Consider the following 19,771-nt stretch of genomic DNA (forward strand, 5'->3'; position numbering starts at 1 on the left):
TGTTGTGATTCCATTGGCTGATTGTTCCAACAAAGTCCCTTTGGGCTATGTTGAAGATGTTCTTGTGCAGGTTTCAAGCTTAATTTTCCCTGCAGACTTCTATGTTATTGACATGGAACCAACTGAGGCAGATGACAAGGAGGTCCCTATCTTGTTAGGCCGTCCCTTCATGAGGACTGCAAGAACAAAAATTGATGTGTTTAGTGGATCACTCACCTTTGAGTTCGATGGTGAAGTGATTAGCTTCAACATCTTTGAAGCTATGAGGTATCCCCTTTCGGAAATAAGTGATTGTTTTTCAGTTGACATTCTTGATTCCCTTGCATATAACTATCTAGATACCTTGGCACATGACGAGTTGGCACTCACTATTGCCCAAGGGGCCGGATTTACAAGTGATGGTTCTAACGTTTTTGAGTTAGAAGCTAATGATGCCGTGCCATTCTTTGTTCTAGAGAACTTGACCTCTCTTGAGGTTGCACGTGAGGTAAGCTATGTCACTTAGTCCAATTCTTTTAACTACTAACAAGAATCTTCCTTCTGTGGTGCAAGCCCCAAAGCTTGATCTTAAGGTTCTTCCGGACCACTTAAAGTATGCATTTTGGGAGATGAGGATACATTGCCAGTGATCATTTCATCTGCACTCAACGAGGAACAAGAGGAGAGATTGATTGAAGTGTTAAAGAGACATAAGACGGCAATAGGATGGACCCTAGCCGACATCAAAGGAATCAGCCCTACCATGTGTGTGCACCGAATTTTGCTTGAAGATGGTGTCAAACCGACCAAGGAAGGTCATAGACGCCTTCACCCACCAATGATGCAAGTTGTCAAGGATGAAATCACTAAGTTGCACGATTGTGGCGTGATCTACCCCATCTCGGATAGTAGGTGGATCTCTCCCATTCAAGTTGTGCCAAAGAAGTCAGGAATCACGATGGTGAAGAACAAAGATAACGAGTTGGTGCCTCAAATGACAGTGACTGGTCATCGTGTGTGTATCGACTATAGGAAGCTTAATGCTACAACAAGGAAGGACCATATGTCGTTGCCATTCATTGATCAAATGCTTGAGAGGTTAGCTGGTCATTCTTTCTATTGTTTCATTGATGGATATAGTGGATACAATCAAATTAGTGTTACGGAGGAAGATCAAGAAAAGACTACGTTCACATGCCCTTTCGGTACGTTTGCTTATCGTCGCATGCCTTTTGGTTTATGCAACGCTCCAGGTACGTTTCAACGTTGCATGTATCACATTTTCTCTGAGTATATTGGTTCTAAAATTGAAGTTTTCATGGATGATTTTTCTGTTTATGGTGAAAATTTTGAAACATGCCTAGAATGTTGAACTTGTGCTTAAACGTTGTGAAGAAACTAACTTGGTTTTGAATTGGGAAAAATGTCATTTCATGGTTACGCAAGGCATTGTCTTAGGTCATATTGTTTCATCTAGAGGAATTGAGGTTGATAAGTCTAAAATAGATCTTGTGCGTCACTTACCCCTCCCCACAAATGTGAGGGATGTTCGATCATTTCTTGGACATGCAGGTTTCTATCGTAGGTTTATCAGGGACTTTTCCAAGATTGCGAGACCAATGAGTTCATTGCTTCAAAAGGACGTTCCCTTTCACTTTGATGATGATTGCAAGCATGCATTTGAGACTTTGAAGAAGCTCTTAACGTCAGCACCAATCATGGCACCGCCGGATTGGTCCTTGCCATTTGAGTTGATGTGTGATGCCTCCGACTATGCAGTGGGAGCCGTGCTAGGGCAGAGGAAGGATAAGCAGCCCTACGCCATCTATTATGCCTCACGAACACTCAATGATGCTCAACAGAACTACATCACAACTGAAAAAGAACTTCTTGCCGTGGTCTTTGCTCTAGATAAGTTTCGTTCTTACTTACTTCAATCCAAAGTTATTGTTTACACTGACCATGCAGCTTTGAAGTACTTAATGACGAAGAAGGATGCCAAACCAAGATTGATTCGATGGACTCTTTTACTTCAAGAGTTCGATCTTGAGATCAAGGACAAGAAGGGAACTGACAATGTTGTGGCGGATCATTTGAGTCGTTTGGTGAGAGATATCGAGCCCTTGGATATCCAAGAGAGCTTTCCGGATGAGCAACTCTTTCGAGTTGAGGTAAGTGAGCCATGGTATGCAGATATTGTGAATTATCTTGTTTCTAAGTAATTTCCAGATACTTTATCGCATGCTCAAAAGAATAGACTCAAGGCATTAGCTAAGTATTATGTTTGGGATGAACCATACTTGTGGAAACATTGTGTTGATCAAATCATTAGGAGGTGTGTCCCTGAATTTGAACATCATTCTATACTTACTTTTTGCCATTCTGAATCTTGTTGAGGACATTTTGGTTCACGTAGGACTGCTCTTAAGGTGTTAGAATGTGGTTTCTTTTGGCCTACGATTTTCAAAGATGCATATCATTTTTGCATGACTTGTGATAGATGCCAACGCATGGGAAACTTAGGATCTAGGGATCAAATACATATGACACCGATTATACATGTTGAAATATTTGATTGTTGGAGTATTGATTTCATGAGACCTTTTCCTAGCTCTAATGATTCTCGAGTTGTTGCAGATTTCCTTCGTTCTAACATTTTCTCTAGGTTTGGTATGCCAAGAGTTATCATTAGTGATGGAGGATCTCACTTTTGCAACCGGACCATTGAGGCTTTGTTGAAGAAGTATGGAATCAAGCATAAAGTTGCTACGCCTTATCACCCCCAAACAAGTGGACAAGTGGAGCTATCTAATCGTGAGATCAAGAGAATTTTGGAGAAGTCTGTTGGACCATCACGCAAGGATTGGTCTCAATGATTGGATGATGCTCTTTGGGCCTATAGGACGACATACAAGACTCCTCTTGGCATGTCACCATTTCGATTAGTCTATGGCAAGGCGTGCCATCTTCCTGTGGAGCTTTAACATCGTGCATGGTGGGCTGTGAAGAATTTTAACATGGACATTGATGAGGCCGGATTGCATAGGAAGTTACAATTGCATGAGCTTGAAGAGATTTGAAATGAGGTCTATAATTTGGCAATGGTTTACAAGGAGAAGACTAAGACATTCCATGACCGCATGATTAGGAAGAAACACTTTGTCGTTGGGCAGAAAGTTTTTTTGTTTAATTCTCGACTTAAGTTGTTTCATGGTAAATTATGTTCTAGATGGATATGTCCTTTCATTATTACTAACGTTTTTCCTTTTGGTGCTATCATGATAAAGAGTATGGTGAAAGACACCGAATTTCAGGTCAATGGACATCGCTTGAAGCCTTATTTGGAGAATATGGAGAATAATGTGATTGAGGAGACGTCTCTCCTTGATCCTACGGCAAGCAAGTAATGTTTTGGAGATAGTCTAGGCTATAGACTCTAAATTTAAGTCAATGAAGGAGCCATCAACGAGTGTTTGCATTTTCTTATCCCTTATCTCTTTTTAATTTTCATTGCTTATCATATTGTACATTGAGGGCAATGTAAGTTTTAAGTGTGGGGTGGGGTATACATCAATCGTTGAATTCTATTGTTTGATGCTTATGTGTTTCGATTTGTTGTTTTGTTTTTCGATTTTTAGTGTCATTTTTGGTTTTGTTTTTCGATTTTTTTAAAGTTATTTTGTTAAGTTGTTTTTGTTTTGAGTCATAGGTATGTCTTTGACTGTCTAGGATGAGTTGATCTTTGAATTTATTGTTGATAGATGATCATGATATGGAAATGAACTTTATTGTTATTTGATGGTTAATCGATGTGTAGCGATTGTACGAACATGTAGTAGATGAGATTTTGAAACTTAGGTACAAAATGAGCATGTTCCTTACTTGTTTGAATTCATGTAACCCTATGTGAGTTTTGAGCCATATATATGTGTCTTTCTTTGGAGAGTTTATTCTATCGTTTCTTGGCTTTATAACCTCATTACATCTATTTTGATCAATTCATATGCCATAGAATTGCAATGAACTAGAGAATGCTAGAACTTACTTTGTGAAACTTTCGAAACTTTATGTCATAATATACTCTGATTTTGAAAAGGATTGTTGGATCTTTTTAGGATTTCCACCACTAAGGCCAAAAAGCCGTATCCCTATTTGAGCCCTGTTTGGGAACCTTATTGTTAACCCCTTTTGAGCCTACGTTAAGCCTTTTCTTTCATTACCAACATGTTATATCCTTGCTTAGTATAGTATATCTCTACCTTGTCTTTGAGACTTGGCAGAGCCAATTTTTGGTGTTAATATGGAGTGATGACTTGATTCAAGTGTGGGGTTATGCTATTGTATGTAAGAATTCCGTGACAAGAGTATGAAAAAGAGAAAAAAATGTATGATGCCGTGATAAAAGAAAGAAGAAAACAATATATGCATGGTTAAGAAAAAAATTGAAAAGAATGGAAAGATGTCACTGCATGGCATTGGTGTATATGAATTTGGAGTTGTGATGTATTTGTTGAAGGCTCAATAATGTTATACTTTAGCCTTTATTCGTTTTCACAATGTTTAAAGTGAAGGATGGGTCCAACATGATGATATTTGGCCCTTGTTTTATGGAGTATGGCGACATAAGGTGGATATTTTGCTCTGATAAGTCTTGAGGATGACCTTTGTGATTCATTTATCCTGAAAAATGTATCCATGCCGAGCCTAAGCCTACCCTTTTATAAAGATTCGCATTATTCTTAAAATTAGTAGCTCTTGATCTGGGGAGTTTGTTTCATGAGTAAGCATATGGTTTGGGTTCATTTGTGCATATGATTGGTATCTTTCATGAGGTTTTCAAATTCACTATGTGTTTATAACTCTTGTGTGTGAAAAGCTTTTAAGCATATGCCATGTTCTTGAGGGAAAAGATTCGGAGTGCATGTCCCTTGTGAGTTGAATTTGAACTTGTTTTGAACATGTTGAGCTTAAAATCACCTCTGTTTCTGCCATGTCTTACTTGTTAAACGAAATCTCATGTTTATTAACCATTGAATTCATCCTATCTATTTCGATTGCATGTTATTCTTAATGCTATGAGTTTGAAGATCTCTGAGACACAATGTTGAAGGCATTAGTAGTTTCGTTAGTTTTAGTTGCTTTGATTTTTGTTTTATGTTTTTTATTTCCCTTTTTAGTGTTTGCTAAGGGACTAGCAAAGTCTAAGTGTGGGGTTGTTGATAGGAGCACAAAGTGTGACGTTCTTAATGTGTATATGCCCTATTCTTATGCTTTGATACTTCTTATTTAGTTGTTTTAGGTTCATATTTGTCATTTGTATGTTTTAAGTAGAGCTATGCCGAAATTGAATGAATTGATGATGAAACTGTGCTAAGTGTTAGAAATTCTTATTGAGCTAGGATTCCTTACTCGACTAGGACTCTACTTTCCTATTTTCATTCTTTCCTATTCCTTAATCGTCGATTTCTTTTTAGGAAAGACAAATCATACTTGGAAATGAAGTAGTGATGCCGTGATGCATTCCTAGTGAGACAAGGAAATCATATCGGAGTTGAAGAAGGAAAAGAAGAGGCCGGCCTAGCCATTCCTATTTGAACATGGAGAGATGCCGTGCAGCCCATATGTGTCTCCCTATTGGATTTGGTTTCCTACATCAAGTTGGATTTGGAGTGAATGAATCAAAATCCATAACAAAGAATATTTCAACTTCCCAATTGGATTCTATCTCCTAATTGGGACGGCAAGAGGGCTTCATTGACTCCTATATATAGATGCTCGGCCTCCCCATTCATTCATCATCAACCTTGCACAAAAGCACAAGCCATAGCTCTGTCGAATCAGTCCCTCATCCACCAAGAAATCCTAAAACCGAAATTCATCCTTTTTTCATCCTTTGGATTCGAAGCAAGTAGCCTAGGATCTATGTTTGCTTAGAATAAACCCCGTAGGATTATTTCAAAGTTGAACTCTATGATCTTCATGTTTTATTTCGGTTTTATATGTTCTTGTTCTTGGATGATTTCTGTTTTTGTTTTGTTAAATTTTAATTCAATCTTGTCTATGAGATAGTTGTAACTTTCGAATTGTGTAATGATATGAAGATTTCGATTTTTCTTCAATGATTTATGTTTTGATACCGTGAGTTCATGTTCTATGTTCTTGATTAAATTTCGGTGTATTCTTATATTGCATGTGTGATTAAGACAAGTAGTTGATGTTGCTGGTTTTTCCACCGAATTTGATTCTAAGTTCGGCATTGGATAGGTGCTTTAAACATGTTGATTTCTCTATGTGATACATAATTGCATGATGAATTGGTATGTTAGATTTCGTAGCAAGACAAGTAGTTAAGCTCAAATATATCCATGTATTAGGAACCAAGTAGGAACTTGATGCATGATCGAACTTAGTTTGAACCTTGATACCTGTGGCATGAACAAGATTGAGAATAGAATTCGATGACTTTATTCTTACATGATTTGTTTGGTGATTGCTTATGTGTTGGTTGGTTGATCACATGTATATATTAGTTTAGGTTTTATATTTTTTGTTTTGATACTAATCCTATATATCAAACTCTTTTATATCTTTATGAATTCGTGTTAAGTGTTGTGATTCTAAGCCCTGGCTGGATCCCCGGTTTGTGAACGATACCCTATTACTTTATACTACTAATGATGCGTACAACGTTAAATATTGATGTCGAATAATCGAGCAACCATCAAAGTGACACTAGTTCCACAAAACCGAGTATGCATGTGATTACTTATAACCCCCCATGCAATTGGAAACCGGTAAACATAGGTAGAAGACATGTGAGAAAAATTAGTTTGCACACGGTTGATATATATTGCGTGTGATACCTGTGACACCATCCAAGACTCATCTCTATGCATCATTCTTTTGCACCCTCATACACCTCTACTTGGCCTGCGGCAGATTATCCAATGCTTCTGAGGCCTTCTTCTCTATGCGGAGTCACGGCCTCGTTCCTGGTCTGCCTCTCTGGAACCGGCTTCTTCATCATTTCAATGTCTCGGTTTGGCTTCTCAGGTATCCCTCCTTTACTCTGAGATGCTCTCCTGTGGGGTTGTGCCTACTGTTTTCACCCAAAACATATTGATTCATTCTCTCTGCAAAGTTGGGAACTTGAGTTTGGCACTGCATTTGTTAAGATATACTCAAATTGTTGATACTGTTTCGTATAATACTCTCGTTTGGGGATTCTCCCAGCATGGATGCCCTTATCAAGCTTTTGGGTTGTTGTCTCAAATGGTGCAGAGGGCTATATGCATAGATTCCTATACCAGCAATTGACTAGTTAATGGGTTTTGCCGGGCTGACTTTGCATACTCCACTGAATGGGTTATGGATAATCTTGTCCGTGGTGGAATTACTCCGGATGTTGTAGGTTTTAATACCTTGATTGCTGGATATTGCAAAGCTGGGTTGGTTAGCCGTGCACTTAATTGAGAGAATGGAGAGGGATGGTCTTGCTCCTGATACTGTTACTTATAATACTCTTGTTCATGGATTTTGTAATGTGGGGGAACTTGAAAAGGCCAAGAGTACTGTACATAACATTTTTGGGATCTCAGGTTAATGAATCTGGGACTGGCAGTATGAATCTTACGCCAAATGTTATAACTCTAACCACTCTCATTAGTGCTTACAGTAAGCAACAAGGACTTGAAGAGGCTCTTTCTCTGTATGAGGAAATGGTCATGAATGGCATTTTCCCGGATTTCATTACTTGTAGCTCCATTATATACGGTCTTTGCAAGCATGGAAGGCTCTCAGAAGCCAAAGTGCTCTTAAGGGAGATAGAGAATATGGGTGTATATCCTAATAATAACTCCTACACCACCCTTGTGGACTTTTTGTTTAAGGCAGGCTCTCCCAGGGAAGCTCTTATCCTTGAAAGCCAAATGGTAGTTCGTGGCCTGGTTTTTGATTTAGTAAATTGCACAGCTTTAATGACCGGACTCTTTAGGGTTGGAAAAGTCGATGAGGCGAAGGACCTGTTTCAAACAATTTCAAAGCTCAGCTTAGTTCCAATCTGTATCACTTACTCTGCTTTGATTAATGGGTATTGCAATTCAGGAGACATGGGTAGTGCAGAAGCAATGCTCAGAGAAATGGAAGATAAACATGTTTCTCCGAATATTATCACTTCTTCTTCTCTCATAAAGGGTTACATGAAGAAAGGAATGATTGCTGATGCTCTTGGTTTATTGAGGAAGATGGTGGAGAAAAATGTGTTGCCAAATGTTTTCGTGTATGCAATACTAATTGACGGGTTATTTAAGGCAGGTAAACAAGAATTTGCCCTTGATCTTTACTATGAAATGAAAACTAGAGGATTGTTGGACAACAATTTCACTTTTGATGCTTTGGTGAACAACATGAAAAAGTGCGGAAGAATGGAAGAAGCTGAGGGATTAATAATAAATACGACTTCTGAGGGTTTGATTCTTGACCGCGTTATCTACACATCTCTGGTGGATGGTTTCTTTAAAGCGGGAAAAGAGTCAATCGCTCTTAACTTGTTCCAAGAAATGGCAGAAAAAGATGTGGGGTTTGATGTTGTTTCATACAATGTCTTGATAAATGGTCTGTTGCGGCTTGGGAAATATGAAGTAAAACCTGTCTATTCTGGAATGAGAGAATTGGGAGTGGCTCCTGACTATGTCACGTACAATACCCTCATTATTGCGTCCTGCAGAGGGGGTGACCCTGAAAATGCTTATGAACTCTGGAATGAGATGAAGGGTCAAGGGTTAATTTTAAATTCATTCATTTGTAACATTCTGATTGGTGGGCTTTGTAAAAAAGGTAAGATGGACAAAGCAATGGATTTGTTAAATGAAATGGTGGCTGTGGGTTCTCTCCCCACCTCAGTTACTCATAGGCTTCTGCTTGATGCTTTTTCAAAGAGTAGAAGAGCTGATGCAATTTTGGAAATGCATCAGAAGCTTGTAGGTATGGGGCTTGACCTCAATAATGATGTTTATAATAATCTCATTACTGTCTTATGTAGGCTAGGAATGACCAGGAAGGCCACTTCAGTATAAGAAGAGATGACTGGAAGAGGACTGTTAGCAGATACTGTTACTTACAATGTCCTTATGCGTGGATATGGTATAACTGTATAAGCAGCCACCTGAAAAGGGCTTTTGCTACACACTCAAAGATGCTGGCTGAGGGAGTTTCTCCAAATATTGAAACGTACAATATTCTTTTAATTGTCCTTTCAGGTGGTGGTTTGATGACAAAGGCAGATGAGTTATTTAGTGAAATGAAGATAGAGGCTTTCTTCCTAATGCTTCCACATATAATATATTGGTGTCTGGCTATGGTAAGATTGGAAATAAGAAGGAAGCCATAAGGCGTTATTGTGAAATGGTAAACAGAGGTTTCGTTCCCAATACTGGCACCTACAATGTGCTTATTACTGATTTTGCTAAGGTGGGAAAGAAGAGCGAAGCTAGGGAGCTTATGAATGAGATGCAGGCAAGGGGTGCCTGTCCTAATTCTTCAACGTACAGCATTTAATCTCTGGCTGGTGTAACCTATCAAAGCAATCAGAGGTGGAGAAGAAGTTGCGAAAATCATACCGAGCTGAGCAAAGAGATTATTAACCGAGATGAATGAGAAAGGGTTTGTTCCAGGTGGCAGTACTCTTTTATCTATCAGTTCTACCTTTGCTAAACCAGGAAAGAAGGGTGATGCTCAGAGGCTATTAAAGGAACTGTACATCAGCAAGAACATATGAGAGATCGTCATGGCTTAGCTGGTATCCGGGTGCTTTTGCATACACTACAGGTACATTATATTCATCAAGCTTATGACAGACACTTCCAGGGACCAGCATCTGTTCTGATGCTGTCAAATCTACTGATGATATTATATCTGTTTGTTTTCTTTTCTTTTTACTCTGATGTTTTTTTTTTGTCATGTCTCTTGTTGTTGTTGTGGAACTTACATGTATAACTTGATACATTAGGCAAGACCTTTGTTGGAAGCTATGCTGACATTGCTGTGGTTCAATATCATCGGTACGAAGTTAGTATAATCAATTTAGCCATGACCACATGTCCACATCACTTCTGTTCTTTTTGGTCTTTTGCCCTGGTGCTGCCTTCTTGGTGCAGTTAGAGTAGCAAGGCACTTGCTAGCTTTCCTTGTGTCTTCTTATTCCCTATTATGTGGCTAAAAAAATATATATATAGATAAATTATATGTAGACCAACTGTTGTAGTAAATTGACCACTAAGCCATGGTGAATATGTAGACATTTAAAATAAGAATAGTGCAATTTCTAAAAATAAGACAGTTAATTGTTGGTTACAGAAAAGGTTAGGGGGAATCTGCAATTTGTTATTTACTCAGCCGAAGGGGTATATAATAGAAAACCAATGAACAAACAAGTAGAGTAGTATGGAAATCCAAAAATAATCAGAGAACACTCTGATGAGTACATATACCCAGAAGTAATAGATCTTTGTCTGAGAAACTTTCATAAACCGTAGTTTTCCCTTAACAATCGGCATTGTAAAATCTAACTTCATTCTCAGGTCCCAGTTTTAACCTCAACCGGTAATTTCGCATCAAACTCGGTTTTGGGTCTAACGCTAAGCCATGCAATCCACACCCACCCCTAGTAAAAACCAAGAATTGAGTAGATACAGACATGGACTTATGAAAAAATGAAGGGAGGAAAGTGCAAACTCCTTGGGGGAGAGCCAGGAACAGAATCGAGAGTTTCTGTATGAGGAGATTTTGAGTGGGCCCCACTGATGAGAATCTGAGTCTCTCTCTCTGAGTGGGCCCCAGTGATGGGAATCTCAGTAACAGACTCCCAACTGTGCTCTCTTAACCAACTCTTTCTCTAATTTAAGGACGGGTTACATTGTTGAATGGAGCAATTATCAACATCAGTTTTTGTCGGCTCTTGGTAAAAGTGTGGTTCTTGTGGATAGCTAGGAATGATAAGATTTGGAATACCAAAAATTGTGATGCCCCTTCTATCTTACTCAGTGCTCAAGCTTGGTATGCAAATTATTTGGTAGCAAATGTTCCCCTCATGAAATCCCCTCCTCGAAGACATTGTTGGCAGAAACCTCCTCAAGTTGGTTAAGTGTGTGTATGGATAGAGCTTTTGATAGTAATTTGCACACAGGTGGTGTTGGAATTGTGGTTCGGATGCTGCAGGTTCCTTTACTTGTGGGATGGCCATCAGTTTTGAGCAAGTTTTCTGTCCTGCTCATATTGAGGCTTTAGCTGGTAAGGCAGCTTGTAATCTGATTCTTGAGTCAAGGCTTATCTCCGGTTCGGTTCGAATCTGATTCCCTATTGTTAGTCCAAGCAATTGACTCGATCTGTGACTCCTCTATCCAACTCAGGCCGGTATATGCAGATGTACTGGCTTTGTTCTCTCAGTTGCCTGGAAGCACTTCTACCCACCCGTATCGTGAAGGGAATGTTGCTGCCCATATTCTTGCTCGTTGGGCTTTGTGTAATAGGCCTTGCAATATGTTTTTTGGTTCTACTCCTCTTATGCTTCAAGAGGTTATAGCTAATGACTGTATCTAAGCTTTTTTTGCTTCAATAATATTGTCGTTTCTTAAAAAAAAAAAACACTCATGAATTGAAAAAAAAAAACAACTCTCTCTCTCTCCCTCTCTCTCTCTCACATTTATTTTGTGAACCAACCAAGCAGGCCTCCCTCTTCTGAATCATAAGCTCTAGCTATATTCGTCGAAAGGTAAGTTTTCACAAGCCCTTTAGCCGGTATGCATGACCTTTTTGGACCCCAACTCTCTTCCAGCTGCTTTTGTTTCCATCTTTACGCTTAATTTCTTTTGGTTTTTGTAGCAGACAGACAAATCAACAAGTAGCAGACACTCATGGACTCCAATCTCTCCATAAAGCCAAAATTGTACTTGGACGGTAGTGCTGGAGGTGCCTGCAGCAACTTTGATCCCAATAATACTAATATTGATCCCATTTCAGAATCAGTCCCAGAAGTTGCGCTCCACAATCACATTTACAAGACCACCGCGTACCTTTACTCCTGAAGAAAACCTGAGGAGGCTCTCCATGGAAGAAGAGCTTTATAATTACTACCACAAAACCACTATGGAAACTGACCGGCTTCAGAATGAGATGGACCAAAACAATACCAGCTTTGTGTTACTTTTGGCATTGTTAATTGTTCTTTGAGACCCACCAAGCCACAAATTGGAACAATAATGCGACAACAATTGCCACCACATGAACAGATCAGTCATTTTCACTTGCCCTCCTCTTCTGTGCTCCCACACTCCTCCATTACCTTCACCAACCCCAAGAACCCGGGAGGCTGTTTCCCACAGTCTTTTGGGTATGAGGCCCTGCTCGAAACTCATCTGGGCCGGCAGCCTCTTTGGTTATGTATGACTCAATGATCCACCCAAACCAGCCGCCTCTGTTCAGGGAGCTGCTGCAGTCCTTGCCACATGGGTACAACTTGGGAGGATCCAGGAACAGGTCGAGTTTGTTTAGCAATGGTGGGGATAAGGTAGAGCATGGTAGTAAGCAGTTGTTTGAGAATGGGGTACTGGAGTTTTCTAAAGAGGTGAAGCCATTTGGAAGAGGAAGAGGTGGGAATAAAGGGATCAAGTGTACCGAGCGCGAAAGGAGAGTCAGGGTCAGTGAACAATATAAAGCTTTGCAGGCATTGGTTCCAAACCCAACCAAGGTATTGTTCCCAATTCAAGAATATGATTTGTTTCATGGATAACGAACGTACTCCATTCCAACAGCTTTGTGTTACTTTTGGCATTGTTAATTGTTCTTTTGCTTAATGCATGTCTGGCGGAAATTGTTGCAGGCTGTCCTTTTAACTGATAATCTCAATCACTGCAAATTTTTGGTGTCAAGTTTTGATCATTTTTATGAAACTTTGCCAATATCTATACTATGAACCACTTCCATTACTTGTCTGTCTCACAATGCGAATTTTGAGACTCTGTTTTGTAGTTTCTTCATGCTTCCCTGTCTCCGTGTTAAATCTCTTTTTGCTTAATATTTTGTTTCTGGGGAGTAATTGTAGCAAAGAGTGAAGTAGATGGACTCATGTTTGAAATAATCCTCTTATAATTTCCACAGATGTACTACTTCAACTTGCATCGATTTTCTTGTTTTAATTGGGTGCCTCGTTGGATTGTTTCATAACTGCTTCTATTCTTTTTTGGCATAACACTGATGATTCTGCTAAATGTATGGGGAGTTTGGGAATGAATTAGAGCATCAAGAGTTTCATTGTAACTGTTTGTCTATGGTATAATGCTAACAACGTACTGTGCTTAATGTACGGGGAACTGGGGAAACAATTGATTGGAGCAGTCTGATCGAGCATCTATAGTGGGAGATGTTGTTGATTACATACTGGAGCTGAAGAGGACTGTGAGTGAGCTGAAACATTTGGTGGAGAAGAAAAGGCGTGGGATAGAGAGGAGCAAGAGGCAGATGACATAGCAAGACGTTGATCCTGGAGACGATGATGAGAGCTGTAACATGAAGCCTCTTGGTGACCATGACAATGACCACTCCTACAACAATGGGTCCCTGAGGAGCTCATGGCTTCAAAGGTAGTCCAAAGACACTGAGGTCAATGTCCAGATCGTCAAGGATGAAGTTATCATCAAATTGGTCCAGGGAAAGAAATCAATCTCTTGCTGTCTGCGCCCATGGTTCTTGATGAGTTGCAGCTTGAACTCCATCATGCTTCTGGGGGACACATCTGGAACTCATAAAGCTTTTTGTTCAACACCAAGGTTTGTTCTTACTCTATCAAATGGATTTGTTTTACAGTAGTTGGGTCATTTCTGCTGACCATTTCTTCATGCATTGCTTTGATTTTGGGTTCCTGTTTTTGTGTCTTGCAGATACATGAAGGGTCTTATTTGTATGCAGTGTTATTGCCAACAAGCTCATTGAGGCTCTGGACAGACAATATGCAGCAAATTCACCTACTAATAGTTATGGGCATGAGAACTGACATGTTGCTTGGAATATCTATTAAGTCAATAAGTCTTGATAAAACGTTTTTTCTTATAGAGTAAATCATAGAAATAGTGTCCAACCTTTACTAAAATATGCACTTTGGTGTCCGACCTTTGAAAAAAATCAGGTTGGTGTCTCACCTTTCTATCTTAACTACAAATGGTGTCCGGAGATAATGGCTCTGTTAAAGTTAACAGAATTTTTTATTTTTTTTACCTAGGTATTCCTACAAGTTTACAAACATTTTCCTGTCAAGCACTAGCATTCACTATGCCAAAAAAAATTCACCTAATGACCTCTTGTGTCTACGGTTATTTAAGCTTGGCGGGATCACTGTTGTCTTATCCAGGAAAAATGTTGAAAACTCACAAAAACAACCTAGATTACTTTAATCCTGTCATAAAACAAAAGACGGTGTTTTGGGCTCACAATATGAATTTAGTTATTTAAACATATATACAATCTAAAAACCCACAGCCTCAACTCTTAGATAAACAGTCAAAGTTGTTTAAAATAAATAAATACTTGTAAGATAAGCACACCACACCAAATGATTACAATAGTAGGATACGTCACACCACACGCACACTCACACTCCAACTATATTATACATTCACTCTTACACTCACACTATATTAGAACACTCTTCGACTGACTTTCTCCTTTCTTCTGAAGGATGGTGAGAATTTTTTGATTCTTTTTTGAGAATGGTGAGCTTCTTATATAGACTCTGAACTCCAACTAAAAATTGAAAACGATTTAAACATAGTAGCCGACATGAGGAATCCTTCTTTTTGAAAAGCTTAGCTTTACTTTTAGAAAAAGAAAAGTCGAATGTTTTGTAGAGTCGGCAGCCACTCACGTCTTAATCTGAAAAAGGACTCATTCGCTTGTTGCGTCGGCAACCACTTAGCACTCCATCTGGTTGATAATGTTAAGATGTGCTTCATCATCAAAATCGTATGAGGCATTTAAGCCATAATCTTCTCTCTCGGATTCAAGATCTAAATCATAGATAGGAATCTTATGTTTTTTTTTTCTTTTTCTATCTTTCTATCCAAGTGGTGGTGGTCAGAGTGCAATCAACCTCTTTTCTTCCTAAGGATGTAAAGAAGTCGTTATTCTTTAGCGGATGATGGTTATAACAAGTGACCATTATCTTTTCCCCACTTGCTAGAAGACTTGAGTTTCTGTCTCTCAAAACTATCTTCCTTATGCTGGCAATGGTCATTGCCTTCATCCATGGAATACTTTGATTAGGCTTGTCATTGTTCTTTGTGACATAAGACATCTTTGTTGAAATCTGAATCAATAAGACATAATGATAAGGAGAAATGTAATTTATCTCTCCATTGATCACGTCCATTCTGGTGGTGTGGACACAAATGTTAATCTCAGAATGCAACTGTCATGTCTGATATGCTTAACAACTCCAGAAATTATTTCATGAAATCCTTCAGATCTTCATTTGATTTTGTCCAAAGATTGTGAACAAAACCATTTTCCAAAAGCTATAGTTTTTGATTCTGGGGATGTTCTAGTTGAACATCAACTAGATATCTCCCATAATATGGGCTAGTGACTACTGATAATGTTTCTGGAATAGCACTTCTCTTTCTGGAAACTCCTAAAATGTTATGAAGATTATACCACTCATCCTCTCTTAATGCTAAGATAGGAAGCTTGGCACTCTCCAGTTTTTCAAGGTACATTACCTTTGAAGCTTGACATTCTTTAGTAGCAATCTGCTTAACTTTCGTATGGAATCCATACAATTCTTCTGTTAATACTTCAAGGGCTTGAAGCATATGACATTCATTATTATCAAGGAAAGCATACATAATATTATCGATAATAATTTTATGTTTAAATGATAATACCTTTTCTGTTCTGAAAACCAGTCTGTCAAAGACCTTTAAATGTTGGTGGAAAACCCTCTTTGTTCCTGTAACTTCAAGAAGATTGCTTGCTCTAAAAGGGACTCTTCTGTCTTTTGGCAAGGCATCAGTCATAAATGGACTTGATATGCCTTTACCGTGTGTCGTTTGAGACGGGCTAGTCAATCTTTTACCCTGGGATTGATAAGTTGTGGCTGCATAAGAATGCAGCAAAAACTCGTTTAAGAGTTTCTTCTCATATTCAGAAGTAGTTGATTGAGCTTATTCCTTCGATATTGATTTATCATCCGAGTGCTTATCACAATCTTGCATTTAGAAATAACAACAGTTGAAATGAGTTCAGAAGACTCGGAACACTTAGAATCAAAAGAAGATCCTCAAAGTTCTGATATTGAGAGTTCAAGCTCCGATGGAGAAGAAGATTTAATAATGGAACACAACCTCAAGGTATACGCCAATAAAGATGAGCAAAGAAAAATTCCTACCCTTGCGGAGATTGAACATTTACTGAAACCTGTAATCAGTGAAGATCCTCAACTATATAGGGAAAGAGATCCAGTATATTGTGAGCTAAAGATGCATGATGCAAATGTTATTTGCCATGTTAAGGCAATTCCTCATTACAGAGAGCATGATAGAAAAGAGATGGACAGCCAGATTTAGGAACTTCTTGAAAAGAAGCTATTTAGGCTATCTAATAGTCATCATCATGCCTCAGTTTTTCTTGAAAGAAATCATGCATAACAAGTAAGACGAAAGGCTAGAATGGTGATAAATGGTTATCAAATAGCTCAGGTAAGAGTTCTCATCAACAGACTCAAGGGAGCAAGAATCTTCTCCAAGTTTAATGCAAAATCAGTACTCTGGCAAGTCAAAATGCATCCTGATTCCATAGCATTAACCTCGCAACTGGTTGGAATGTTTACAAGAGAAAAATTGTCCCAGTGCCTACTTGTAGTATTTGTGGTGAACATGTGGAATCGGTGGAGCATAGCTTATTGCTCTGCCCTTGGACTTCTAATGTGTGGTTTGGACTTTGGAGGTCCCCTGGGGTATATGCCAGCAAAGGAAAAAATCGCAACTCTTGATGAGTGGCTCTTGGCGGTTCATAAGTGTACCTCTTCTCTTCCTAGTGATCATGGATATATTTTCATGATGATTTGTTTTCATCTTCTTGAAATTTGGAACCAAAGATGCATCGCTGTTATGAGAAAGGTGGTGCCAAATCCGATAGCAACAATCTGCAACATTAAGAAGAATTTTACAAATTGAACTGAGGCCCATGAAAGCAGAGAAGGGCCTTCAGGTGAAATTAGGCTCATTACTGATGCTAGAAAGAATTGGAGGCCACACTCCCCCCCCCCCTTTTTTTGGAAAAAGTAAATGTTGATGCTGCTTGGAAAAAGGGTAGTAGTAATAGTAGGATGGGGATTATAATCAGAGGTCAAAGTGGTGAGTCAATTGTTGGTGCTAGCCTTCTTAGCTCTCACAATTCGGTGGTGGAGGCTGAACCTGAGGCTGTGGTCAGAGGCCTTAAATTGGTTGTCCATGCTAAGTTGTCTTCAATTGTGGTGGAGGGTGATTGTCATGAGGTCATGGATGCTTTAATGAACCCTTCCTCATGCTGTAATTAGAGAATTAGCTTGATGATTAGGAATGTTAGGCAGTTGGCAGCAAGTTTTTCTCTGGTGGAGTGGAACTGGGTTCCAAGGGAAGCAAACCGCATGTCGAATGCCGCGGCAAAGCTTGCGATGGCGAGGTTGAGCTCTTCGGACTGGGTTGGTAGACCCCCTACCTCCCTTGTTCATGTTCTCAGAAGTGATGGTCTCACAAGGCCTCTATTGTTCTAAACTTTTGTTCTTATTATCTTCTTTTTTTTAGTCTCGTTCTTCATTTGTTGTTATTTCTTTGCTAGCTTGTCCAGGTTTAATGAAATTTATCCATTGACCCAAAAAAAAAACCGCTTTTGGAACTCCTCAAGGACATTATAAAATGGCTAGTTATGTCATTTGGATTAAAGCAAGCCCCCTCCATTTTTCAAAGAAAGATGGATAATATATTCAAGCCTTATGCATATTTTTACATAGTTTATATAGATGACATTCTGGTTTTCTCTAAAATCATGAATGAACATTTAAAGCACTTCGAGCAGATTTGCAAGTTTATTGTCCATAAAGGAATCATTCTTGGACAAAAGAAAATTCATCTTATTAAAGGTGAAATAAATTTCCTTGGCATACATGTTAAGGACGGAGATATTCGTCTCCAAGATCATATTTTCAAAAAGATTAGTCAGTTTCCATATACTATCCCATATGCTAAATCCTTACAAAAAATTTTAGGAGTTGTTAATTTTGCGAGAGATTGTATTCCTCAAGTCAGTAGTTTCATTGCTCTTCTCTCTCCCAAAACAAGCTCTAAAAAAAGAAGTGGTCTTTCACGACAGATGATAGCAACACTGTTGAAAAGATTAAAGAACTAACGAAGAATCTTCCACCTCTGCAATTACTAGAAGAAGGTGGTAGAATCATTTTGCAAACTGACACAAATGATTACTAATGATTATCCTTTCTTTTTCTTGTGTGGAAGACTCTCCAATTTTTGTTGATATATTCTTAATGAAGTTACTAACTTCATTTTTTCAATATCATTTTCAAGACTTTGCTTGAGGATTTGTTCTTTTTCTTGCTCATAGAACATCTCATATTCTTGATCAACAAAGATATGAGCATCATTTTCCCTTGTCATCCTTCTTAACTCTGCGATGAAGCATTCCTTATGATATGTTTCTCATGTTCTCTCACAATTCATAGGTAATGTGTTGTTATCTTTACATTTACAATAGTCACATGAAAATGCTCATGGCTTTGGACGAAAAATACTGATAATATCGGTTTGCTCTTGTTTCCAATTTTGAACTTATAACAAAAATATAGGACGATTATCTTCATCTTCTTCAGAAGAATCTTCAAGTGTTATATGTTTCACTATCTTATGGGTATTCAAAAGAATATATGGAGTCATTTTCATCATCAGAATAAGCGACTTCAAACTCTTTTAAGTTTGCATATTCTATAATTTCATCATATTCAACTATTAATGCCTTGGAAGTCATTTTATCTTTTTTAGAACACTCATTGGCATAATGGCATTCAGCTTTGCAGAGCCAACATCTACATGTCTTTGCATCTCTAAAAGGATTATTTTGCTTTGGTTTTTTCTTTCTAAAAAATCTCTTTTTAGGAGATGATTTTTCTTTCTTCTCTTATGAAGATTTTTTCGTTTGAAAAATGTCTTCCTGAATCTATACTTCTTAGAAGTAAACTTTCGTCCACGTCCTTTGCTTGAGAAGCTGCTTGAAAACTTGTTTTTATACTTCATTTCCTTAGAGACACTACAACACAAGATGTTATTTGCGAAGAATGAATTTCTCGTTGAAAATTAATATTTTGTCGCTAAAATAATTTCGCAAGGAAAATTATTTCGTCTTCAATTTGTTAGAGAATGCTCGTCAAGGAAAGTTTCAACGACGAAACAATCATTTCCTTGATAAACCTTTTTCACGATGATACTAATTTGTCTCACTATTATTCTTTAACGACTATTATTTCCTCACCAAAAGTCACACGTTTTCGTTGCCAAATAAGTTCAAGATAAGAAATAGTCGTTAAATATATTTTTCGACGAAATAAATTTTCTCACTAAATTTAATATTTCCTCGCTAATAATAATTAATAATTAAAATATTAATTTAATAAATCAATTTAAAATTATTTTTCTGCGACATAACTATTTTTGTCGTTATAGATAATTTTTGACAAGGAAGTTTGTCCTCATTATAAATC

General features: G+C 38.2%; 1 protein-coding gene and 1 pseudogene across 1 annotated transcript; both read left to right on the forward strand.

The window, feature by feature from the left end:
• Window positions 1-6,949: 6,949 nt before the first annotated feature.
• Window positions 6,950-9,788, forward strand: LOC126803327 (pentatricopeptide repeat-containing protein At5g14770, mitochondrial-like). Its single transcript, XM_050531116.1, is given in 8 exon segments — window positions 6,950-7,010; window positions 7,013-7,427; window positions 7,429-7,578; window positions 7,580-9,119; window positions 9,122-9,281; window positions 9,284-9,526; window positions 9,529-9,600; window positions 9,603-9,788. Coding segments are annotated over 8 exon segments (2,793 nt in total). The 3' UTR covers window positions 9,755-9,788.
• Window positions 9,789-11,888: 2,100 nt separating this feature from the next.
• Window positions 11,889-14,023, forward strand: LOC126802727 (transcription factor bHLH91-like; annotated as a pseudogene).
• Window positions 14,024-19,771: the final 5,748 nt, after the last annotated feature.

The sequence above is a fragment of the Argentina anserina genome, chromosome 7, assembly GCF_933775445.1.
Source record: "Argentina anserina chromosome 7, drPotAnse1.1, whole genome shotgun sequence".
Lineage (NCBI taxonomy): Eukaryota > Viridiplantae > Streptophyta > Magnoliopsida > Rosales > Rosaceae > Argentina > Argentina anserina.